We start from the raw sequence: 18,145 nt of genomic DNA, 5'->3' as shown, positions 1-18,145 counted from the left end.
CCGCTGCCAGCTCCCACCACCACTTTGCAAAGATCATGCCAATGGAAGGGTCTGGATGGCACGAGGATCATGCGGGATCTGCCCACAGAGGGTCCCTCAGCAAATACTCTTGGGGCTCTGTGCTAGGGGAGTAAGACAGAGTAAGACAGACAGACAGATAGATAGAACCACTGCCCTCTGGAAAGTCCCTGGCTAGGGCGGGAGGAGCTCACTGATGTGCGGATGAGCGATGTGCGGAGGGCTGTGGAGGGACAGCCACAGTTAAGTGAGGGACTTGGGCTTGGTGAGAAGGCAGGCGGCTTCCAGAGGCAGTGGCATCCACTCGGTGGCTTTGGCCAGGGCAGAGTGGGCGTGGGGCGAGGTAGAGGAGCTTTCCAGGAGGAAGGAACCGGTGCAGAGACCTCCAGCCAGAAGGTGCCACAGGGTATCGGACGGATGCACGCATGCCATCCACCCAGCACTTACGAAGCTTAGCTGCGCCAGGAGCCGTGCTACCAGCAGGGAAGATTGGGAGCAAGCAGGCAAAGCCTTCATCCTCCTGGAGGTCATGTGCTCATGAGAGGAGACAGTCAATACCTAAGGTCATTTCCGATGACAAGAAGAGCCTAGAAGAAGATAGACCAGGATGCAGGCACCAGCTGTGACCAGGGAAGTGACTGTAAGGGAGGGGGAGGTGACACTGAAGCCCAGAATGGCAAGGTCCTGTCTCCTCTCCCGCCCACACCGGCCTCTTGCCTCTCATGACCAGGGCTGTACCTGTCATTGCCACCAAGATTCCCTGGATGCTGAGGACAATGCCTTCTGTTTCTGTCTGAGATGTTCAGAGATACTAGAACGCCCTCCCAGGGACTCCGAACCAGGGTGCACCGCAATGCAGGAGCGGGGAGCAAGTGAGGCAGCCCCCCATCCCCTCCAGGAAGGAGCTAGTAGAACCCAGGCATCAGGCTGCCCAGTGGAGCAGTGGTGACAAGGGCCCCTTTGTGCCCCCCTCCCCCGGGGACAGGGAGGAGCTGGGCCCTGGAGGCAGGCGGTCCCTGGCACCCACGGGGGTGGGGGTGCGGGAAGGAGGGGCCGGCAAGTGGGGGCCTAGACCCTGGGAGGCCAGGGGACTGTAAGCAGGCGTGAGGAGCAGAGGGTGCAGACACAGGCGCATCCTGGTGAGTACGCAGCAGCCCAGAGGGGCCGGGGACGGGGTGGGAGCAGAGGGCCATGACGGAGAGGGTGAAGCAGGGGCCCCCGAGGCATGTGCAAGGTGAGGATGGTCGCTGTGAACTGCCACTAATTTAGGATGGGGAGGGTGTTCCTGGGGACTTGGGAATGAGCCGGGACCAGGGCAGGACAGTGACAGGGCTCTGGGAAGAAACTGCAGAGAGAGAAAGAAGGGCCCTCCTCAGCACCCCTCGCGGTGGAGGTTTGCAGGATCAGCTGCCCTGGGGCTTCCAAGTTTGGGGCAGATGTGGTGGAAATGGCCTGGGGCTGGGTGAGGAGCTGACTGATGCCCAGGTGGTTAGATACCTGCATCCTGCCCTCTGGGCGGGGGTGAGGCAGTGGGCTTCCAGTGAGCAAGTTCCAGCACCTGGGAGCACAACAAGGGGTGTGTGTGTGTGTGTGTGTGTGTGTGTGTGTGTGTGTGTGTGAGTGTACCACCCTGGGTGGGTCTGAATTCACACCAGTGTTTGTCAACCTTTTTTCCATTACACCCCCACCAAAAAAACGTTTAGACCTCCTCTCCCTACAGCCCACTGCCCCTGTGAATTTCACTACTGCAGCTGTGCCGTGCACGTTTATGCACTGTGGCCCCGGAGGGTCACAATCACTGCCATCAGCTGCCTGTGTCCATCAGTATGTGTCTGGGCACGTCTGTCCTAGCTACACGTCAGTGTGGGTGTGCAGCCGTGTGTCTCTGTGAGCGTGGCATGCAGGCAGGTCCACGTGCATGCCTGAACGTGGTGCCAATGTCAGTGCAGGTGGGCCTCTGTGACTGTGTGTGCCAGCTCAGTCTGCGGGCACAGGGGTCTCAGTGCCTGTTCACAGTGTAGGTCCTGACCAGGTGTCCACACGCGTGTCTGTGGTACAAGCCTGCGCCTCTGGCTGGGTCTAGATCTCTCCTATTTCATAGCAGCATGTGCCTGTGTCTGGCTGTGTGTGCATCTGTGTCTGTGGGAAGAGGGTGGTGGAGGCCTGGAAAGGCAGCCACTTGGAGACCCTGTCTCCAACCCTGAGGGGACCTACCGAGCAGCCAGGAGGGTCTCCTGACCTCCCAACCCCTGGTCCTTCCTGGCCCCACATAGAGCCCAGCCAGGAGCGTGTCTCTTCTCTCACCCCACCTACCCCAGGAGTCCCCCAAGATGCAGCACCCTCCCCGTGAGGGAACAGGGCTCTTTTGTGCTGGGCACTGGCCTCTGCTGAGGGTGGGGACAGCAGGGGCCGTCTGTGGGGTGGGAGCGGGCGGCAGGAATTCACACGGCATGTTGGGAATGCTGATGCTGTGAAACCCAGTCATTGATGGCACTGAGTCTCTGCCTACCACCCCCAGGGCTCCCCCCCCACTCACCTCATCCCCTTCCCCCCACAAGGCTCTGTCACTCCCTTTCCTTCCCCACAGTTCTCCGTGGCAGTTTGGTGGTGGTGGTGGGGGGCGGCCCTATGTAGAGTAGCTGCTGGGCTGTGTGGGAGGGGCCCGAGCAGCCACGGGCAGGCAGCCTTACCGCAGGCAGCAGCTCATCGCACGTGCTGAGCGGGGCGGGGGCGCTCCGGCTCCTGCCCCCTTGCACCTGTCTGACTCCTATTCCAGGTTGGCAGGCTGACATCTTCAGGTGGGGCCAGAAGACATCCCCAACTCAGGGAGACCGAGGTGAGAGGCAGGGTTCCTTCCTCCGGGCCCCCCCTTCTTCCTGCTGCTGGTCCAGCTCGGCTCTGTCATTGCTTCCTGAGGGTCCCCAGGATCATTGTCAGCATCTTACAACCACGCAGAGACAGGACAGTTGGGGGTTAAGTCTGCACACCTGGAGCCGGGCAGATAGGTGCTGGTCCTAGTCGATGCTTGCCAGCTGTGTGGCGTGGACGGGTTACTTAACCTCTCTGGAACGCAGTCGTAACATGAGGGTCACAGCTGCACCTGCCTCAAAGAGATCGCATGAATTAACATAGCAGAGTAAAGCGCTGAGGACGGGTACCTGGTCAGCGCCATAGAAATGTTGGTAGTTATGAATATTAATAGCAGCAGCGCCGACGTCTGAACAAGCCCCCTCCTGGTGCCTTAATAGAAGAACCCCTTCCCCTGACCCTAACCCCTCCTGTGCCTTCTCCAGCTGTCATCACACGCTGTACAAAATGATATTCCTCACAGCACTGCCCCTGTTTTGGATTATGATTGCAGGTAATGCCGGGGAAGGGGGTGGCTGGGGTTCTGGGGCCTTGGCCCCAAGCAGGCTGGGCTCGTTTCTGTGGGTCCCTGGATCCCTCAGGCTGGGGGCAGGTGATGAGAATGGGGGCAGGTGATTCGGTCAGGACACGTCCCTTGGCCTCAGCAGCCCTACTCACCCACAGCCTCTCGAGGGGGTCACTGGGGTGCCTGGATGCCCTCGTCCATCTCGGCCTTCGAGGGCACCTGCGTCTCCATCCCCTGCCGCTTTGACTTCCCTGACGAGCTGCGGCCTGCCGTTGTGCATGGCGTCTGGTACTTCAACAGCCCCTACCCGAAGAACTACCCCCCCGTGGTCTTCAAGTCACGCACCCAAGTCGTCCACGAGAGCTTCCAGGGCCGCAGCCGCCTCCTGGGGGACCTGGGCCTGCGCAACTGCACCCTCCTGCTCAGCAACCTCAGCCCCGAGCTTGGCGGCAAGTACTACTTCCGCGGGGACTTAGGGGGCTACAACCAGTACACCTTCTCCGAGCACAGCGTCCTGGACATCATCAGTGAGTCCCCGGGGTTGCACAGCAGTGGGGCAGGGGCACCCCTGGGGCAGGCAGGGGTGTAGCAGGAAGTCCTCCCCAGCACAGACCCAGGGACTTGTCTGGTAGGCTGGGAGGTGCAAAGCCCGTGCCCACACGGACCAGGCCGAGGACAGCAATGAGCAAAGCGGGGCCCCAAGCAGTCTCATGGCCCTCAAAGGGAAGGCGGGGGCGGGGAGGGGGGGGATAGGGCTAAGGTCTCTTGATTGCTGCGTTCGCTGGGCAACTGTGCGAAAGTTACTTAACCTCTCTGAGCCTCGGTTTCCTCTTCTGCAATGGGGGCAGGGGCGGCACGTAAGCGCAGTGAGTGAGTGCTTGTCAAGTGCCCAGAGACGTGCCCGGCACATGGCACCCACTCTGCTCACCGCTCTGGGCGGGAATGCAGAGCCTTTTGCTGCTTGGCGGTTTGAATTTGAAAAAGAAACCAGAATTGTGTATTTCCTGTGATCTCCTAATTTCCTAAACATTAGCTGCTGGTTCAGATATATACATTTTTAAATTCCTAAATGCAGGCCACATAAAATGCAGCTCTGGGGCAGATTTGACCGTCAGAGCAGGGCCCACGGCTTGATGTCAGACATTCCTACTGCCAAGTGCCCGAGAAGCCCGGCCGCCTGGAGCTCTGAGGTTCGGGCTCCCGTCAGCAGTGAGTCTGTAAGAAGAGCTGGATGACAGGCCTGATGCGGAGAGAGACTCCACCACACACACACACACACACACACACACACACACACACACACACACGGAAGTAAACCAAATCAAACATGGGGAGGAGACAGGCTCCGTAAGGAATATGTTGTCGTGTCATGACACAGGTGATCAAGCCAGAGTGACAGGGTTTGGAGCTCAGTGTTACCGCTGTGGCCTGGATCTCCGCAACTGCAGAATGAGTGAAGTAGTGTCACCTGCCCGCTAGCGTGGCTGGAAGGCAAATGCACCGCTGTGAAGGACTCAGACCAGCACATGGTTGTTTCACTACTGTTACACCGTGGTTGGGTCTGTGAGGGCGCTGGGTGAAGGGCATCGGGCAGACAGAACGTTCTAGGGAATTCTGTATCCAAGGGGAGGGAACCAGGCACCAGGATTGGAGCGGGTCACGGTGGGGATGTCTGCTTCCTCCATCCTCCTTCTCCCTGCCCATGTAGACACCCCCAACATTGTGGTCCCCCTGGAAGTGGTGGCAGGCACGGAAGTGGAGGTCAGCTGCCTGGTGCCTGACAACTGCCCGGAGCTGCGCCCGGAGCTGAGCTGGCTGGGCCACGATGGCCTGGGGGAGCCGGCTGTGCTGGGTCGGCTGCGCGAGGACGAGGGCACGTGGGTACAGGTGTCACTGCTGCACTTCGTGCCCACTAGGGAGGCCAATGGCCTTCGGCTGGGCTGCCAGGCCTCCTTCCCCAACACCACCCTGCAGTTCGAGGGCTACGCCAGTCTGGACGTCAAGTGTGAGCCTGGGTGCCATCCGGGGGTTGGGGGTTGGGGGTGGGGCCCGTGGCACCGGCCTGCTGATCCCACTGTGTCGTTGGCCTCAGACCCCCCTGTGATTGTGGAGATGAACTCCTCAGTGGAGGCCATCGAGGGGTCCCACGTCGGCCTGCTCTGCGGGGCAGACAGCAACCCGCTGCCGCTGCTGACCTGGATGCGGGACGGCACGGTGCTTCGGGAGGCCGTGGCCGAGAGCCTGTTCCTTGAGCTGGACGAAGTGACCGCCGGGGAGGACGGCGTCTACGCCTGCCTGGCAGAGAACGCCTATGGCCAGGACAACCGCACCGTGGGGCTCAGCGTCATGTGTGAGTGGCCGCCCTGTGGACTCGCTTGGCACTGGCCTGCAGAGTGGGGACCGGGGGAAAGGGGCCCTGCCCAGGGCGGGGCGGGGCCATCAGGAACAGAACTGTGGGTTGAGGGAAGATGGAGAGGAGGGTTGTGGGTCTAGGCATTATTCATTCACTCCTTCATTCTTTGCACAAATATCTAGGGCACAGCTACTCTGCACCACGCTTCTGCCTAGGACAGGAGCAGAAGACAGATGTGGTCCCTGTCACCCAGGAAAGCTGGTTTTATTCCATTTCCTGGGGCGGCCTGGCTGATCTGGGAATAGATCAGGGCCTGGCCCTCGGGATCTGGATTTTAAATGAGTCCCATTGCAGTTCTGATGGGAGGGTAGGGGGGACCCCAGGCCTGACCCAGCCCATTGTGTGCACCTGTACATTATGGAGCCCCAGAGGAGGGGGCTAATCAGACAGGATTCTTAGCTAGGAACCCAGGAGAGGTAATTCATTCATTTTTCATTCACAAATACTGATTGAGGCAAAATGCCAGGGCTGTGGATAATAATAATGACAGCTACAGCCAACGTTTACTCAGCACTTTCTGACTACACAAATGCTCTTCCCCCAGGCGTCCCAGAGGCTGGCTCCTCCCACCTCCTTCTACTCTCACTGAAGCCTTCCCTCACCATCCTAGTTAAAACAGTAGCCACCCCAACTTCCCATCCCTCCCTTTATTTTTCTCCAGAGCACTTATCCCAAATTTGCCAATGATCTAGTTTATTTACTTACATGGCCACTACCCACATGGGCAGGGATCTTCCTCCACCTCGTTCAGGCTGGAACAGTGCCTGTCACTTGAGTTCTCAGTTACGGCTGTGGAGTTAGAACTGTCATTAAGCCCATTTTCCAGATAAGAAAAAACGAGGCCCACAGAGGTGAAGACATAGGTCCACACAGAGCTGGAAGGAGCAGGGCCCCGATTCAGACACAAGCACTCTGGCGGCAGAGCCCCTGTTTTGTGAACAGGACAGCCAGGCCTGGGGCTCCCCGAGCCACCCTGAGCTGCTGTGCTTGGGTTGGGGGTGTATGGGTCACATGTGGGGGGTAGAAGTTGGCTGGCAGAAGAGGTACCTCCTGGTATCTGACCATCGGCCCCTGCTCTGCCCCCCCAGATGCACCCCGGAAGCCAACGGTGAACGTGACCGTGGTGGCTGTGGAGGGGGAGACGGTCTCCATCCTGTGCTCCACGCAGAGCAACCCGGATCCTATTCTCACCATCTTCAAAGAGAAGCAGATCCTGGCTACCGTCATCTACGAGAGTGAGCTGCAGCTGGAGCTGCCGGCTGTCACGCCTGAGGATGATGGGGAGTACTGGTGTGTGGCCGAGAACCAGTATGGTCAGAGGGGCACCGCCTTCAACCTCTCCGTGGAGTGTGAGTATGCCCCCGCCACCGCCCCCCCTCGTCCCGCTGAGAGCTGGCTTGACTTGTGTAGATGAGGTAGATGGTTCAATAGGGACGTCTGGGTAACTGGAGGTACCCACATGTCCCAACCAAGAGCTAACGTTGCACCAGCAGGTAAGGATGGGGAAGGCAGGAAAGTGGAGTCCACAGCAAGAAAATACCAGTCCCACCTGAGAACACTTGTCTCCACATCCTGGAGTGCGCTATTAACCAGGGGGACCTGGATCCCGTGGCCGCTGCCCCTTTAACTAGAATAGTAACCATGACATCTAACCCTTGTGGAGCATCCCTACGCGCCGGGCGTTGTTGGAAGCTGTGTGTAGGGACCCACTCTCTTCATCCTTATGACATCCCTACGAGGGGGGGGGTTCCATCACTGCCCCTAGTTTCTAGAGAAAGAAGCTGAGGCCCAGAGACGCTGTACCACTGGCCCAAGGTCACACAACTAGGAAAGGGCAGAATTTTAAGATTCAAATCCAGGCAGCTTGGTTCCACTCTTCTGTAGCGCCCAAAGCTTACTTCATCCTGCATCATGACATCAGTGGTCTAGCAGTGGATATGTGCAAAGGGCTGTGTGGCTCTGTGAGAGGTGGGGAAAGGCGCCAAGAAGACACCAAGCTTATAAACAGATAGAAGCCAGGGAGATGAGCTGGATGCACGTACAAAGCTAACCGCCTTGGAAGAGTAACTCAGTGTTCCCCTGCCAGCTGGTGCCTCTCCAGCATCCTCCCTATGGATAGCACCACTCGCACACCGACGCCCACCTGGCCACCACTCTGGGTGGTAGCTCCCAAGTCACAGTTTTGACCCCCTCTCCTTCCGCCACTCTCTCTGGAATGCCGCCTCCATCTTTCCGTTTCTCCTGCTTCCTCCTCAGCTCTGACCTGACCTCCTGGTGCTAGGCTCCACACTTCACTACTCTCAACCTCAATTACTTCACTTATAACGGGCCCCACCACACAAGTCTGCCGGAAGATACTGAGCACAGTCCATACGTGATATTCTGCGTGTATGGTGATAAATCAGTACGTTGTAGCTATAGCTCATTCCCGGAGTGCCATCTTCCTGGGCAGTGCCATGGCCATCCCCTCCTTTGCTGGCCTTTCATCTTTGGCCACATTCCCTTCAGTCTCTGGTCACTCACAGCATCCGTTGTGGTCACCATGTATGGGCTTTGTGGCACTGTCTTCTCCACGTGTGCCCTTTGGGCCCAGCTTCCCTCTTCTGATGTACCCTCTTTTCTGTCACACTCCCAGCCAGTGGTCCTTCACTTTAAGAGTCAGAACCTACTGAACATACACACAACACCATCTCATGTACGTTGTCAGTCACCACCCCCCCCGCCCCCCCCCCGCTCCTGCATAGTAAGAGTAGTTGCAGCAAATGGCCAGAAAGGGCCTATTCCGGGTCACGATTCCATCCTCTACAGGTGTGGCTTTGCCGGGTCCTCCTGGTGGCCCTGTGAAGCAGGTGTGTGTTACCATTAGTCCTTAACTAAGTACAAGGAAGGTCAGACTTCCCCCGTGCTCATGCAGCTAGGAAGGTTGGTCAGAGCCAAGATTCTCCTGGACTCCTGGCTGCCCCAGCTGTTAAAGCTCGGCTGCTTCACCTCCCCATGCAGGTCTTAGCACCCAAGGACTCACTTAACCTGGATTAAAAACAAATAAATCAAAAGAAAGAAATGTGGAAAAGCAAACAAACAACCCCCACCCCCCGCTAAGCTCCTCGGGCATCTCCAAGGCCTGTGTCACAGCGCTTTCCCTCTGGGAGTGCAGCTTCAGCCCTCAAGTCTGTGTCCCCTAGCACCTGGCTTTAGTGCTCACTGGCAGTGGTGGGTACCCAGTCTGTGCAGGGCTCCCAGCCTTACCTGCCCACCCCAGAGCCCAGCATAGCTTGGGGATTGCAGGAGGCTCTCACCCTTACAGAGTGTTTGCAATATGCAAGCAACAAGTCTGAGCTTTTTGCCTGTATTGGCAATTTTCTTCTCACAACAATGTGATTGGGAGAGGGGACTGTTGTGCTTTACCCCAAACCAGTTTAAGAGAAGAAAACTGAAACGTGACTGGTATCAAGTACCCGAGAGCTGAACCACCTGGGTCTATATGCCAGCTCTCTCTCTGCCTTACTGCACCATCTCAGACAGGAGACTTCACCTTTACTGAGCCTAAATCATTTCCTCTGAAAAATGAGTGCGATAAGAGTATCTTACGCCAAAGTTGGGTATGAAGCTACGGAAACGATGGTGATCTTCCACAGCATCTGACACTTCCTGTGTGTTCCATAAGTCTTAGACAGCCTCATCGGTGCCCACTCATCTTCCCTTTGGGCTCCAGGCTGGATGTCCGCTCTGCATTCGGAAGCCAAGGCTTTGCTCACATGCTCCCTCTGCTGGAATGCTTCTATTTTTCTAACCATGAGCCCTCGGGCGGATGTTAATTTGTCTTTACGGCCCAACCATGTGCCTAGCTTCAGAGTTCCTGTAGGCCCTGTGAGTTAAGGACCATTATCCCTGTTTGCATAAATGAGAACTCCATCTTGGAGGCCCAAGGATGCTGAGGGCCTGATGGAGGCCACCAGCCAGTAGATGGCCACTTGGGGTTTGTCTAGTGAAAATTGGGGTGTCCCAGGCTGCCGGCAAAGCTGCGAAAATGCTAAGCACATGCAGGCAGGGTGCCAGCGTTCCCGCAGCATCTCGGGCAGATGTTGTCCCTGGTGCAGTCTTGAACGAAAGGGTTTTTTTAAAAATTTAGTTATGGTCCGTTCAGGTTTCTCATTATTGGTTTATTTTGTGGTGCATTAATTCATTAACACTACAGCAAGCATGGTGTATGCCTGCCTAAGCAGAATTGGGGGCATTCAACTTTTGATTTACTAAACTTAGATATGTGTACGCATTGAGGTTCTGATTAGAATCATCTCTATTGTGTATGTATCTGGTCCCATGACTCCCTGGCCCATCACTGTCACCTGCATATCCTTTTGTTGGAAATTGAAAATACTAGTTAAGTGGGGCTGGCGAGCCGAGGGTCCTTGGCCCCTGTGTCCGTGGGTTTTGGGCAGAACTGAGAACCAGAACTCAGGCTATGGTGAGCAGAGGGGAGCGCTCGACTCTCCAGGAGGGAACGAGAATATATAGTTTTCAAAAGCAGCATTCACATTTCGATGATAATTTCATATTTTGGAAAATGAAAGAAAATCATCATACCTGTACCATTCAAAAAAAAATACAAATGGCAGTACAGCCAAGCTCAACAGAATCTTGGGTGGAGGGTGGTGCTGGGTTCGAGTGGCACTGGGGCTCTCGTGAGGGAGGGCCAGAATGCAAGGGGGCTCTGGAGCATCAGCAGGGCCATCTGCAGGATGGCCTGAAAGGGGAGCGGCAGAACTCAATAGGCCACCCCACAAGCTCTGCTACACGAGAGACACGATTTAAGTGTGGGCGACAGAGCGAGACAGAGTAAGAGCCCGTCTTGATGGAAAAGGGAGACGAGCCGTATCCATATGTAACCCGGGTAGGAATGAGGGACCGGAGTGATGTCCGTGAAGCGAGGTGGTAGAAGAAGGAGAGCATATCCGAGTGGTCTGAGTAGAACCTTCACGGAGTGAAGAAGTGAGTTGGGAAGGTGCCTTCAGGGAGTGTCCCAGGCTGAGGGAGAATCAAAATACCTGGGCGGGAAACAGCTCCACGAACTCGAGAAACAAAAGGAGGCTGGTGCGACGGGGAGGAAGGAGCCTCTCAGGGTCACACACGAAGGTCAGAGTGCGGCTCGGGCCCGCGGGGTCTTGCAGACCGAGGCGAATAAGTTGGACTTCATTCTAAGTGACGCAGAGCAAGTGGAGGGTAGGTTGGAGCAGGGAGCACCGCGATGCGGTTTAAGTTTTGCGAGGTGGGCAAAGCTAGACGTGTAAAGGGATGGAGTGAAGGAGAAGACGCAGCTCGCCCCGAGGACAGCTGCGCTGCGCGGGCTCTGGGCCCTCAGCCGGGGCGTCCTGGCTCCCGGCTGCCTCCAGCCCTCTCCGCCCGACTTTGCCCCTGCAGTCGCTCCTGTGATCCTTTTGGAGTCCCACTGCGCAGCGGCCCGCGACACGGTGCAGTGCCTGTGCGTGGTGAAGTCCAACCCCGAGCCCTCCGTGGCCTTCGAGCTGCCCTCGCGCAACGTGACCGTGAACGAGACGGAGCGGGAGTTCGTGTACTCGGAGCGCAGCGGCCTCCTGCTCACCAGCATCCTCACGCTGCGGGGGCAGGCCCAGGCCCCGCCGCGGGTCATCTGCACCTCCCGCAACCTCTACGGCACCAAGAGCCTGGAGCTGCCCTTCCAGGGAGCCCGTGAGTGGCGGGGCTGGGGCGGGGAGCCACAGGGACAGAGGGGGGCTCCTCCTGGGTCCAGGCCCCTCTCCCCAAGGCTGACTGACCATCAGCCACCGAGCCTGGGTCAGGCTACGCAGGTGGATCGCCTGGTAAAGCGGTCCCTCTGGACGGGAAGGAGAGGCCGCCCTGAGTTTGCCTAGACCAGTGATGGCGAACCTATGACACGCATGTCAGCACTGACACGCGTAGCCATTTCTGATGACACGCGGCCGCATGCCGAGGATGAAACATTTGCTGCTCCTGAGGATGAAACATTTGCGACTGGAGTCTTGGAGTTAGTTTTTTCCTCAAAGTGACGCACTACCCGAGTTATGCTCAGTTTTTTGGCGAAGTTTGACACACCAATCTCAGAAGGTTGCCCATCACTGGCCTAGACTGTCCTGGGCCATCCCACGCTCTCCAGGCTAGTCAGTCAGTGAGGGATGTGCCAGCCATACGGATGTTTTTCACTGTCGCTAACGTCCCAGTCTGTCCCCCGAGAACCCGGGCGTGGTCACGCCCACCAGCAGTCTGAGGGCCCCTGGGTCTTCTCTGTCCTCAGACCGCCTGATGTGGGCTAAGATTGGGCCCGTGGGAGCCGTGGTTGCCTTTGCCATCCTGATTGCCATTGTCTGCTACATCACCCAGACACGCAGAAAGTGAGTGCCGCACCGGGGCCGGCCTGGGGGCGGGGAGAGACTCCCACGGAGGGGAGGGAGGCTGCGGGCTAGGCAAGGGAGGGCAGCCCTGGGTAGGTGGGAGGGTGCATTCTGCTCTGAGGATGCTCCGCTGGATGGAGGAGAAAGGAGTCCTGCTTCCGTGAGCCACTACAGGTCAGCGTGTGCCCCTGCCTGAGCCAAGCACTTTCCAGCAGTCATTTCCCGTCACTCCGCCTGCCCTCCTGCCCTCCAAGAGGTGGGATGGGGAAGCCAGCTTCCCCTGGCTGGCAGCTACAGCGTTGGTCACAGGTGGTTCCAGAAGTGCCAGTGACCACACACCTCTGTGGCAGCACCAATGCTCCCCAGCCCAAACCACACCCACCTGCCACCACTCGGCTGCTGTTTTCTTCCTTGTGGCTCCACTGAAAATGAGTTAATCTCCCTGCTCCATATCTTGGCAGCAAGAGGGACAGACAGACCCAGAGCAAAGGAAGAGAACCCGGAGAAGCCAGGCGGGGGTTCTGAAAAGTGGTAGAGACCAGGGGCCACAAAACAGGGGAGGGATGGACGGTGGTGGACAGGAAGGGCTGGCCACTGAAGAGCTCATCTGCCCCATCTTAGAGAGAAGGGAGGGATCAGCTCGGGTCCCTTGGGGCCAAATTCCTAAGGTAGACGAGGGTGTAGAAAGGGAGGGGGAGGGAGACCTGGGAGTCCCACGGGGGCTCGCATTTCCTGTCCAACAGAAAGAACGTGACAGAGAGTCCCAGCTTCTCCTCAGGGGACAATCCCCCAGTCCTGTTCAGCAGCGACTTCCGCATCTCGGGGGCACCGGAGAAGGTGAGGGCCAGAACCCTGCGGCTCCAGGCTAGTTGGAGACCCTGAATGTCAGGGACACTGGGGTCCTGGGAGAGGCCTGGGAGCCCAAGGGATGGAGGGGAGGGCATTCCCCCTAGGAGGGACAAAGAGGAAGTGTGGAGGGCTGGTTTGGGCCTCGGCTGGGAGGGGTGCTGAGGCTGAGACTGAAGGGGACTATGGGGCTCAGGCCCAAGGGGAGCCCTCCTGTAGGTCTATGACAGCATTTCCTTCTCCAATAGTCCAGAGTGGTCTCTACCCTGGAATGAGCGCCCAGGAGGTAGGTTCCGGGGGGCCTCAGTGTGCCTGCCTCTGGGCCCTCGGTGGGCCTTGGGGCTGTCATGCATATGTGTGCATCCCTGTCAGGAGTCCAAGGTGGTCCCCGGTTAAGTCTGCCCTGCCCAGCACTCCTAGCCTTGTCTATCCTGTCCCACTGCTACTCCCTTCCGTCTGTCTGTCTTTGGCCGTTGTTCTATGTGTCTGTCCAAAGGCTTATGTGTGTGTGTATGGGGGGTGAAGGGGTGGAGGGGGGGGGTAGAAAGCATGAAGGGGTAGCCAAAGCCACACCTACAGGATCACCAAGATTGAGGGGGGACATGTACAAACATTTGGAAAGGTGAAATCTGACCAGGTGGCTTTACTCTGGAAAGATGTTATGGATTGAATTGCATGCCCCTCCCCCCCCCCCAATTCCTATGTTGCAGAAGTTTTCCTGAAGACATTGAATTTGTAGGCAACTTTCAGGCTAAGCGATGAGGAGGGTGTTGTGAAGGGGGATCAGCATGGGAAAAGGTTCCAGAGTGGGACGTGGGGACTGTGGGGCCGGCTGGGCTGGGGGTCCTCGAGAAAAGAGGTTCACATGGGGCTTTGGGTCTCAACTGGAGGTGTGGGGTGCTGGCGACTCCAGCCTTTGCATCTGGAAAAGGTGGAACGGGACCCTTCTAATGCGTTGGTTCCCTTCATAGAGTCAGAGGCGCCTGGGATCGGAGAGGAGGCTTCTGGGCCTTCGGGGGGAGCACCCAGAGCTGGACCTGAGCTTTTCTCACTCGGACCTGGGCAAACGACCCACCAAGGACAGCTACACCCTGACAGAGGAGCTGGCCGAGTATGCTGAAATCCGCGTCAAGTGAGGGAGCTGGGGGCAGCCTACGTGGCCACCACCCTCTCAGCGCCCTCCCTGGCCCACACTGGCTGAGGGCTCCCTGCCTCCCCACAGTACTGGGGGCCGAGGCAGGAGAGGGAGGGAGCAGGTGACAGCAAGGTCCTGGGGGTCCGGCCCCCCATCCTTCCCAGCTGCCCCTACCCTGCCAGCACCACATCCCACAGTGTGGCTCTCCTCTAACCTCCTTTAACCTCATCTGTCTGGAGGGGAGTTTTGTCTGTCTGTGTTATTTATTGCTATCCCCTGCCTGGTCTCCTCCCCTACACCTGGCCCCGGGGTCTATACTGAAGGGACATGGAATAAATGCCCCAAAGCCAAATGCCTGTCTAGATCCTGATGATTTCTGACCTGTCCCTGCGGGAGACTTCCGTCCCCCCTCCTTTCCCTCTGCTGGGCCCTGGGTGTGGGCAAGGCCCAGGGATTCTAGCCCTGAGCCCAGGCCAACCACCATTAAGTTGCTCCCACTCTGAGCCGTGGGCTGGATCTGGCTCACAACATGCCTTATTTGACTTCTGGTTCATTTCACATAACAACCCTCATTCCCGCCTCCGCCACAGTCAGAACAACTGACAGGGTCGCGCTTGTACTTGACCCCCTCAGCTGTGATTCACTGGGAGAGAAGGGTTAGGGGCTCCCTATTGGCCACAGTTCCCACCGTTTCCTGTTGTCCCACACCTGGCTGGCTTCCCTCACTCACTGACATGCCCTCTTGTGCCCTGGAGGTCAGGGGCGACCCCAGGCCTTTCCATGAGCCTGTGTTGGTTTGACGGCCTTCCTTCACACTCACGCTTCGCTCCGCCACTTCAGTCTTCAAACTTCACTCCATTTGGTTCAAGAAACATTATTTAGGCTCCGGCTGTGCGTCGAGCCCATTCAGGAGGCTCAGGCTATCCTGGGAAGGGACTCCCAGGACAACCCTGTGAAGATGAACACACTGAGGCTAGGAGAAGCTGGGTGATTTTCCCAGGGTCCTGAAGCTAGGAAATGGTGTGGCCAGGCTCTTGACCCCGTTCTTCTTTTTCTATAAAACCTGTCAAGCATTTAAAGAAGGCCAGTCCCTGAGCGGCACCCTCACAGGAGATTCACTAGCCACGCCCTACCTCCTGACTTCCCGGGGCCACGCCCTGTAGAGGTTGCAAATTTGTCAGCTGGCTGTGGACAACCTGGGCCTGTGGTCCAGACTCTCTTGGAAGACTCTCGAGATGGTTTGGGCAGACACATGGAGAGACTGCGTTGGGTGGCTCTAGGGCGGGGGCCATTTTCCCCTCGCACACCCAAAGAGCACTACTGATCCTGTGCAGAGTCCTCCCTTCACATGGCTCTGTTTCGGCCGGATGAACTCTGCTGATCTCACCCTGATGACTCCCTGAGACCCTGCCTAACCACAAAGGTCCACAGGTCCCTGGAAGGTGGCAGGTGGCCTTGGTGTATCCTGAGACTTCCGCTGCGTGGCCTCAGACCCAGCACTGGTGCCGAGTTTGAATCTGTATGTACCTGGTGAACACCACTCGCCCCTACCTGGTCACTCACTGAGAACCTACTTCATGCAACTTGGGTACTGCCCAGAGGCTTTTTCATGACGGAGCTTAACAACCAGCCAGCAGGAGGAGATGAATCTAGGATTTCAGGTGTCTAGGGTCCCTTGCCGACCAGCTGGATGCTAATGGAAGCTGGTCTTGTTATGTAGCTTGGCCCCTCCCTCTATCCAGGCCAAGCAGAGGCAGCCACAAACTGTGGATTGCATTGTAGCTCCAAACAGGTAGCCCAGGGATGGTCACAAAAAGGACCTGACATTGAACTGCACCCGGATCCCCCCCAAGAGGCCTCAGAAGCAACACATCTGGTGGCAGGATTCAGACCACATCAGAGTATGACCCAGTTACCTCTACAGCCAGCACATCAAAAGAGAGATCTCGGCAGGCACCAGGGCTGCTGGGATGAATTCTGTTATGTAGGGTCAGCCCCTTCACAGTAGCTTGCACACTGTGGTCAGGGTCAATCCTCATAGTCAGCTGGGCTGACTACGGGCCAACAGCAATCAAGACTCAACTACAACCAGAGGCTCACATAATCCTCTCAAGTTTCCTAGAGCACGTAGTGCAGGTGATCAGGGAGATTCCACCACCAAGCCCAGAAAACACCTGCTACATAAGGCCACCATGCCAAGATGGGGAACATAGCAGATCTATCTAATATTCAGAAACAAATACTGAGAGGCAGCCAAATTGGGAGACAAAGAAATATACTCCAAATGTCAAAACAAGAGAAATCACCAGAAAAAGAACTAAATGAAATGGAAGCAAGCAATTTAACTGATACAGCTTTCAAAACAACAATAAGAATGATGCTCAAGAAACTTAAGGTAAGAATAGATAAACTCAGTGAGAACTTAAACAAAGAGATAGTAACCATAAAAGAGGACATCTATACTAATAATAGAGGAATATGCAAATTGTCCAGGACACCACCACAGTAATAGTAATGACCGAACAGCAGGCTGTGTGGGGCAACCAGGCCGGCGAGGGGGTGGGGGGGGCAGTTGGGGGCAACCAGGCTGGCAGGGGGCACTTGGGGGTGACCAGGCCAGCAGGGGGGTAGTTGGGGGCAACCAGGCTTGGGGGGCAGTTGGGGGCAACCAGGCTGGCAGGGGGGGGGCAGTTTAAGGGACTTCTAGGACATCAAGCATAACAACATTCATATCATAAAGTACCAGAAGGAGAAGAGAGAGTGAGCAAGGGACTGAGAACCTAGTTGAATAAATAAATGACTGAAAACTTTCCTAACCTGGTAAAGGAAAACCCCACACACAAGTCCAGGAAGCACAGAGAACCCCAAACAACATGAACCCAAAGAGGCCCACACCAAAACACATCATAATTAAAATGGCAAAGATTAAAGCCAAAGAGAGAATCTTAAAAGCAGAAAGAGATGAACAGCTACCTGAAAGGGAGCTCCCATAAGAATGTCAGCTGATTTCTCAACAGAAGCATTTCAGGCCAGAAGTGATTGGCACAAAATATTCAAAGTGATGAAAGCAAGGACCTACAACCAAAATTACTTTACCCAGCAAAGTTATCATTTAGATTTAAAGGACAGATAAAGAGCTTCCTACACAAGAAGAGGAGTTCATTACCACCAAACCAGTTTTTTTGTTTTGTTTTGTTATTAAAGAAAGAGACATTTCATTAGCATTGTTACGGCAATGCATTAAATGAAGAAATCCTCAGTGCACAGCCCACCCGAACTGCAAGCAGATACATCAGAGAGTGAAACTAATTATTGTACACAAGTGCAGACACAGGATCACCCTGAACCTCAAACAGAAGATTGAAAATCACTTTACAAAAAAAAAAAGAAGTAAATAAAAATAACACCCATTTTTCTATTTTAAAAAAGTGCCAGTTCTTGAGTGGCAGAGCATGGAAAGACGAATCGCTTTAATGCTCAGCTGTGCAGCCTGGGAGGGCCAGGCCTGTCTTGGCTTCTAAAGCTTAATTTAAGCATCCCAGAGTTTCCTCTTTTGAAGTACGTCTGTTTTAAACTTTTCTTTCTGTACTAGTTTATGAACTGTGTCAGTCTAACCGTTAGCCAGCCTTCATCAGTTCTGAGTGTTAAGGCCACAGAACCTCCCTTCGTAAGGCTCATATCCGATCAAGAATGAAGAGAAACTAAACACCAGAACCTTACAAAGCCAAACGACAGTGGAGCCAGCGCCCATTTAGAAAAGCACTCTCCCCCTCTCCCCCTCCAAGTTCTACTTTGGTAAACACTAACATTTAACCAGTTAGCAACAGATTTAACCCCCATTAGCAAAAGCAACACTGTCATTGCAAGAGTTACTCTTGTGCATAGTAAATGTTGCAAGACGAACTTCACGTTGGATAAAGCAGGTCGGCAATCAGTTTGCAATAAAGCGTGCCTCCCTCCACGTCAGCCTAAGC

The 18,145-nt window shown here is 56.0% G+C and overlaps 1 protein-coding gene across 2 annotated transcripts; it reads left to right on the top strand.

Moving 5' to 3' along the window:
- The first annotated feature begins 3,318 nt into the window (after positions 1-3,318).
- On the top strand, positions 3,319-14,172 carry MAG (myelin associated glycoprotein). 2 transcript variants are annotated; one of them, XM_054711245.1, is made up of 9 exons: positions 3,319-3,379; positions 3,550-3,918; positions 5,100-5,396; positions 5,484-5,741; positions 6,893-7,153; positions 11,223-11,510; positions 12,094-12,190; positions 12,934-13,033; positions 14,008-14,172. In XM_054711245.1, exons 1-9 carry the CDS (start codon positions 3,334-3,336, stop codon positions 14,170-14,172), a joined length of 1,881 nt encoding a protein of 626 aa, XP_054567220.1. In that variant the 5' UTR covers positions 3,319-3,333. The 2 variants fall into 2 exon arrangements, with proteins under 2 accessions (XP_054567220.1, XP_008138030.1); XM_008139808.3 differs by having other exon boundaries at positions 3,334-3,379; positions 12,934-13,027.
- Positions 14,173-18,145: the final 3,973 nt, after the last annotated feature.

The sequence above is a fragment of the Eptesicus fuscus genome, chromosome 21 (genome assembly GCF_027574615.1).
Source record: "Eptesicus fuscus isolate TK198812 chromosome 21, DD_ASM_mEF_20220401, whole genome shotgun sequence".
NCBI classification, from domain to species: domain Eukaryota; kingdom Metazoa; phylum Chordata; class Mammalia; order Chiroptera; family Vespertilionidae; genus Eptesicus; species Eptesicus fuscus.
This window is presented reverse-complemented; position numbering and strand designations above follow the sequence as displayed.